General features: G+C 58.4%; 1 protein-coding gene across 1 annotated transcript in view; it reads left to right on the top strand.

The window, feature by feature from the left end:
* Positions 1-6,763, top strand: part of CUX2 (cut like homeobox 2) — a 119,622-nt gene that overhangs the window by 83,046 nt on the left and 29,813 nt on the right. Inside the window, exons 7-9 of the mRNA XM_021715288.1 lie at positions 1,113-1,189; positions 2,107-2,173; positions 4,254-4,302. Coding sequence (XP_021570963.1) covers positions 1,113-1,189; positions 2,107-2,173; positions 4,254-4,302 — 193 coding nt within the window. The remainder of the gene's footprint in view (positions 1-1,112; positions 1,190-2,106; positions 2,174-4,253; positions 4,303-6,763) is intronic.

The following is a 6,763-nucleotide window of genomic DNA, read 5'->3' as shown; positions in this document are numbered from 1 at the left end:
GGCGGAAGGATCGCCGGAGCCCAGCAGGTTGACGCTGGGTGGTCATGAGCGTGCCCCTGCACTCCAGCCTGGGCAATAGAGTAAGACTCCAACTCTAAAAAAAAACAAAAACAAAAAGAGGGTGCATTAGTCAGCATTCTTCAGAGACAGAGAACCGGTAGGACTTTTTTTTATTACTAACAAATGGGCCGAGTACAGTGGCTCACACTTGTAATCCCAGCACTTTGGGAGGCCAGGGTGGGAGGAGAGCTTGAGCCCAGGAGTTCGAGACCAGCCTGGGATACATCACAAGACCTTGTCCCTACAAAAAAAAATTTGAAAATACAAAAAACTAGCTGGGCATGATGGTGTGTGTCTGGAGTCCCAGCTATTCGGGAGGCTGAGGCAGAAGGATCATCTGAGCCCAGGAGATTGAGGCTGCGGTGAGCCATGACCGTGCCACTGCACTCCAGCCTGGGCCAAAGAGTGAGACCCCCGGCCGGACTCGGTGGCTCAGCCTGTAATCCCGCGCTTTGGGAGGCCGAGGTGAGTGGATTGTCTGAGCCCGCGGGTTCGAGACCCGCCTGGGCAGCCAGACCTCATCTCTACAATAAATCATTCCGGCTACTCGGAAGGCTGAGGCGGAAGGATCGCTGGAGCCCAGCAGGTCGAAGCTGCGGTGGCCGGGAGCGGCCACTGCACTCCAGTCTGGGCGACCGAGTGAGACTCTGACTCAAAACAAAAACAAAAAAAAGAGTGAGACCCCGACTCAAAAAAAAGGAGGGGATACACGTGCCTTTCTAGGACAGTAATGAGTGATATTGAGGGCAGAGAGCACCAACCCCATGCCAAGCAGGCTTCACAACACCCCGTCAGAAACACTGTTGTACAGATGAGGAAACAGCGGCCCAAGGAGGTGAGGTTCCTTGCTACTAAGTTTCTGCCCCCAGCCATGATAGGGCCCCACAGCCAGCCAAACAGCAGGATGGCCAGTTTTGTGTTTAAGGACTGGGTCGGAAGACAGAGGCGCAGGTTAGGAGTGGGCAGCGGCCAGGACACGAAATAGGGCCCGACCTGGGGCCCAGGCATGCCTGTCCACCCGGCCACCGTGAGCTGCCCTGGTCTCTCCACAGGGGCCTTCAAGAAGTACAAATCACTTTGGCAGCCAGACTGGGGGAGGCAGAGGAGAAAATCAAAGTCCTACATTCAGGTATGTGTCTGGCACGGGCAGCGGCACGGGCAGCGGCCCGGCCAGGCCCAGCGGCCCCGAGGGAGGGCTGAGGGGCAGAGCTGTGAGCACCAGACACTGCTTGGGTCTGCCACGCTCTGGTGTCCTAGACTCAGGGGGCAGAAGGGGAGTCTGCGAAGAGAGAGAGAAGATTGGCTCTGAGCCACCCGTCCCCGGGGGCCGTATCACTGTGGAAAGAGGACTTGAGATGGAATTTTAGCTGGTGGCACACGTGATGCCTATGGGAGCCAACTCGTGACCGAGCGGCTGGGTAGGAAGGCAATGAGGAAGGGTGTGGTCTGGGGCTAACTGGAGAGGTCAGGCCTCGCTACCAAAACAGCTACTGGCCGGCACCGGCTGGGCCCCACCATGTGTTCACCACGGCCAGCCCTTCCATTTGCCTGAGAAATCAGAAATCTGGAATTCCCGGGAAGCCTCCCATCCGTTTGAATATACGTGCATCTGTGTGTATTGATTTTACTTTTATTTATTTTGTCTTTTATTTATTTGTGTTGCCTCTCCCCATGGCCCTCGCCTGCCTGATCGGAGCCTCGGGTGGGCTGAGCTCAGGGATGGTCGGCCTGTCCGGGGCCTGGAGGGGCTCAAGGGTGTTAGGGGCTTGGACCCCAGGCCGGACGGCCCCGCCCCAGACCCGGGCCCCCTGCGCCTCCCAGACCACAGGCTCGTCATCTGCCCTGCCCGGGCCACTGGCCGCCCCTCGGCCCTCCCCAGCCTGGCACCCGCTGGGGCAGGGAGCTCACTGCCTGCCGCCAGCTCTGACCAAGAGAGTCTCCTCGCTCCCCGACCCCCACACTGCCTGCGGGACAGGGTTCCGCTCCCTGGAGGCCCAGCCCCGTCCCACTCGGGGTGCCGCCTCACCTGTCGCCTTGCGTCCCCAGCGCTGAAGGCCACGCAGGCAGAGCTGCTAGAGCTGCGGCGGAAATATGACGAGGAGGCCGCGTCCAAGTAAGTGAGCACCTGCTGAGGGCGCCTCCTCCCTCTGACCCTCCAGGACTCGCCTCCTCCCTCTGGCCCTCCTAGACGTGCCTCTTCCCTCTGACTCTTTAGGACTCACCTCCTCCCTCTGACCTTCCAGGATTTGTCTCCTCCCTTTGACCCTCTAGGACTCGCCTCCATCTGACCCTCTTAGACATTCCTCTTCCCTTTGACCTTGCAGGACTCGCCTCCTCCTTCTGACCCTCCTAGACGTGCCTCTTCTCTCTGACCCGACAGGACTCACCTCCTTCCTCCTACCCTCCAGGACTTGCCTCTTCCCTCTGACCTTTTAGGGCTCACCTCCTCCCTCTGACCTTCCAGGATTTGTCTCCTCCGTCTGACCCTCCAGGAATCACTTCCTCCCTCTGACCCTCCTAGACATGCCTCTTTCCTCTGAACCTGCAGGACTCACCTCCTCTCTCCAGCCCTTCAGAACCTGCCTCCTCCTTCTGACCCTCCTAGACGTGCCTCTTCTCTCTGACCCGACAGGACTCACCTCCTTCCTCCTACCCTCCAGGACTTGCCTCTTCCCTCTGACCTTTTAGGGCTCACCTCCTCCCTCTGACCTTCCAGGATTTGTCTCCTCCGTCTGACCCTCCAGGAATCACTTCCTCCCTCTGACCCTCCTAGACATGCCTCTTTCCTCTGAACCTGCAGGACTCACCTCCTCTCTCCAGCCCTTCAGAACCTGCCTCCTCCTTCTGACCCTCCTAGACATGCCTCTTCTCTCTGACCCTTTGGGACTCACCTCCTCCCTCTGACCCTCCAGAACTCACCTCCTTCCTCCGACCCTCCAGGACTTGCGCCTTCCTTCTGATCCTCCTAGACATGTCTCTTCCCTCTGACCTTTCAGGGCTCACCTCCTCCCTCTGACCTTCCAGGATTTGTCTCCTCCGTCCGACCCTCCAGGACTCGCCTCCTCCCTCTGGCCCTCCTAGACATGCCTCTTTCCTCTGACCCTCCGGGACTCACCTCCTCCCCCTGCCCCTTCAGGGCTTGCCCCTCCCTCTGTCCTTTCAGACACAGCGCCTCCTTCTGTCCCTCCAATAACGTCCCGAGGCCGAGGCTGAGGGGGGCTGCTGGCGGGGGCCTCCACCTTGCCCCGCCTCCCGGGGTGTCTTGGCTCCCGGCCCCACAGGCAGCCCTCAGGGGCTGAGTGGCGCTCGCTCGCCTCGGTTACTGGGACTCAGCGCTCTTCAGGCTTTAAGACCTCCCTCGTCTGCAAAGGCTTGTTGAGCACCCCCTCGTTACCTGGTGCTGTGCTGGGTCCCTGGCGGTGGCATGAAAACATGACCCTGTCCTTGGTCGAGGAGAGGAGACAGGCGGAAACGTGTGCTGTGACACATTCCGTCAATTACAGTTGCTGTTAGCACTTGCTGTGCGCCCAGCATGTTATCTGCACATGGCCAGTGCTACAGAGGGAAGAACTAGGGACAGGAAGCAATGGTAACAAGGAGGGGTGGATCCTTTATCCAGGGTAGTCAGGAGTGACTTCCTGGAGGAGGTGGCTTTCGGGACGGCCATGTGAAGAACTCCTTATAGGAAGGCAGGGTCTGGGCACACACACGAAGTACGCGTGTGGCCTCTAGTCTCCGCATGCTCCCACGGGCTCCAGTGTCCCCCGCCCTGTGCCTGGCAGAGGGTTCTGTCCCAGGCAGTCTGCATGTGTGGACAGCACAATAACCGAGTGACCATCGGGGTAGGGGAGCCCTCCCAGGGCACACTGCCAGCTGGGTCGGAAGCCCAGCCTGTGCCCTTGAGGAAGGATGCTCCAGATGGAAGGGCCAGAGGGGCAAAGACCAAGGCCAGCTCTTCAGGGTGGCCCCGGGTGGACATGGGAGGCCCAGCTGCCTGGAAGGGGGCAGGCTGAGGCCTCGCTCCCGTTTCCCCGCAGCCTGGGTTCTTTGCTCACCGCCTGACTTCTCGCCTCTAGCCGGGGGGAGACAGCCCCCTCAGCCCTCCCGGGTCCAGGCAGGGGCGGAGCCTATCAGGATGGGCAGGCCTGAGGCTGCCAGAGCCTTTCCTTAGGGCCCTCATCTTTGCGTCTCAGGGCAGATGAAGTCGGCCTGATCATGACCAACCTGGAGAAAGCCAATCAGGTAAGGGCGCATCGCCGGCTGGTTCCTGCCTGGTGGGTCCTGGGGCCTCCTTCTGCCCTGGGTGGGGGTCTCGGGCCCGGAGGAAGGGGCTGAGCAGAGTCAGTATTGACTGAACTGTGAACTGAGTGCAGTGGCTCATGCCTGCAATCCCAGCGCTTTGGGAGGCCAGGGTGGGAGGATTATTTGAGGCCAGGAGTTTGAGACCTATCTGGGCACCATAGCAAGACCCCATTTCTACAAAGGTTAAAAACGTCCTCCGAGCCGGGCTCGGTGGCTCAGCCTGTAATCCTGCACCTTTGGGAGGCTGAGGTGAGAGGATTGCCTGAGCCCGCGGGTTCGAGACCCGCCTGGGTAACTTGGCGAGACCTCATCTCTACAATAAATCAAAAAATCAGCCGGGCGTGGTAGCGCGCTCCTGTAATTCGGCTACTCGGAAGGCTGAGACGGAAGGATTGCCAGAGCCCAGCAGGTCGAGGCTGCGGTGGCCGGGAGCGGCCGCTGCACTCCAGTCTGGGCGACAGAGTGAGACTCCAACTCAAAAAACAAACAAAGAAACATCCTCCGGGCATGGTGGCATGCATGTAGTCCCAGCTGCTCAGGAGGCTGAGGTGGGAGGATCACTTGAGTCCAGAAGGTCCAGGCTGCTGTAAGCTATGACCTCGTGTCGTGTGCATGCTGGTGAGGGGTCTGGAGGCATCTGGGGGGGGTCCCGCGTCCTGCCTTCCCGGCTTCAGATGTCGCCATCCGGTGGGCAGAGCCGGGCAGGACTGAAAGGAGGGAGCCATGGCCCCCAGGGTGGGTAGCCTGGGTCCCTGTGCCTGCCACATCGCTCCCAGTCCTGTAGTGCCCGCAGCCGTGGGTATGGCCAGCAGGGCCTGAGCCCTCTGACCTCCCGCTCCTGCCAGGGAAATGGTTGGTTCCTGGATTAGTGATGGGGCCTCTTGGCGCACACGCCAGGGCTGGATTTGAGTCCTGTGCCCAGGAGGAAGGGCGTCCAGGCGAAAAGCACAGCACGGCAAAGGCCCAAGGTGCAACTCGAAGCCGTGGCTGAGAGGGTGGCTCTGAGTCCCGGGGAAGCCGCCGGAAGGTGCAGGCCTGGGTAGCAGTGCTGAGATCCCATGAGCCCCTGCTCCATGACCCATCGGAATATCCCCTAGGAGGATCCAGGAGCCCAAAGATGGGTGGTGGTGACAGCTGTGGCTTCCCTAGGCTTAGGATCTGCTTAGTTTTCTGAGATGATCATTGAATGAGCCCCATTTCTTTTTTTTTTTTTTTTTTTTTGAGTTGGAGTCTCACTTTGTCGACCAGACTGGAGTGCAGTGGCCGCTCCCGGCCACCGCAGCCTCGACCTGCTGGGCTCCGGCGATCCTTCTGCCTCAGCCTTCCAAGTAGCCAGAATTACAGGCGCGCGCTACCACGCCCGGCTGATTTTTTGATTTACTGTAGAGATGAAGTCTTGCTGCCCAGGTGGGTCTCAAACCCATGGGCTCAGGCAATCCACTCACCTCAGCCTCCCAAAGGTATGAGATTACAGGCTGAGCCACCGAGCCCAGCTGAGCCCCATTTCTTACAAGCTGCATAGCATTTTTACTTAAAACGTTTTGGTTGGTTTTTTTGTGTTTTTTTTTGAGTCTGGGGTCTCACTCTGTCCCCCGGGCTGGAGTACGGTGGCACCATCCATGGCTCACCGCAGCCTCGAAGTCCTGTGCTCAGGCAATCCTTCCACCTCGTGCCCAGCTGATTTTTTTATTTTTTTGGTAGAGATGAGGTCTCACTATGTTGCCTAGGCTGATCTTGAACTGCTGGACTCAAGCAATCCTCCTGCCTCGGCCTCCCAAAGAGCTAGAATTACAGGTGTGAGCCATTGCACCCAGCCCAGTTTAACTTGAATGGATGACCTATTTACCTAGTTCAAAACTCACAACAGGCCCCGAAGGGATGTCTGGAAACTGTCTGTCCTCCCAACTTTCCCTCACAGCAGCCTTTCTCACCAGGGCCCAGATTCTCCTTTCAGGGACACTCAAGCCTTTCACAAACCCAGGAATGTGCCTTCTTATAACTGCTTTTTAAAATAAAGCGATAGCCAGGCACAGTGGCTCATGTCTGTAATCCCAGCACTTTGGGAGGCCAAGGCAAAAGGATCTTTTGAGCTCAGGAGTTCAAGACCCGCCTGGGCAACATAGCAAAACCTCGGCGCTACAAAAAAAAATCAAAAAAATTTGCTGGACGTGGTGGCATGCACCTGCAGCCCCAGCTACTCAGGAGGCTGCAGTGGCAGGAGGTCGAGGCTGTGGTGAGCCATGACGGTGCCACTGCACTCCAGTCTGGGGAACAGAATGTGACTCTGAATTTTAAAAAAAATCAGGCATTGGGGTGTTGTTTGCCGACCCCCAGTCTAACGAGTCCCCTATGGAGGGACACTGATGGTATCTCTATTTTTTTTTTTTTTTTTGAGTTGGAG

This window comes from Carlito syrichta, unplaced genomic scaffold (genome assembly GCF_000164805.1).
Source record: "Carlito syrichta isolate Samal-C Ts95f unplaced genomic scaffold, Tarsius_syrichta-2.0.1 Scaffold306952, whole genome shotgun sequence".
NCBI classification, from domain to species: Eukaryota; Metazoa; Chordata; class Mammalia; order Primates; family Tarsiidae; genus Carlito; species Carlito syrichta.
The sequence above is the reverse complement of the archived record's forward strand: the minus strand, read 5'-3'. Positions and strand labels throughout refer to the sequence as shown.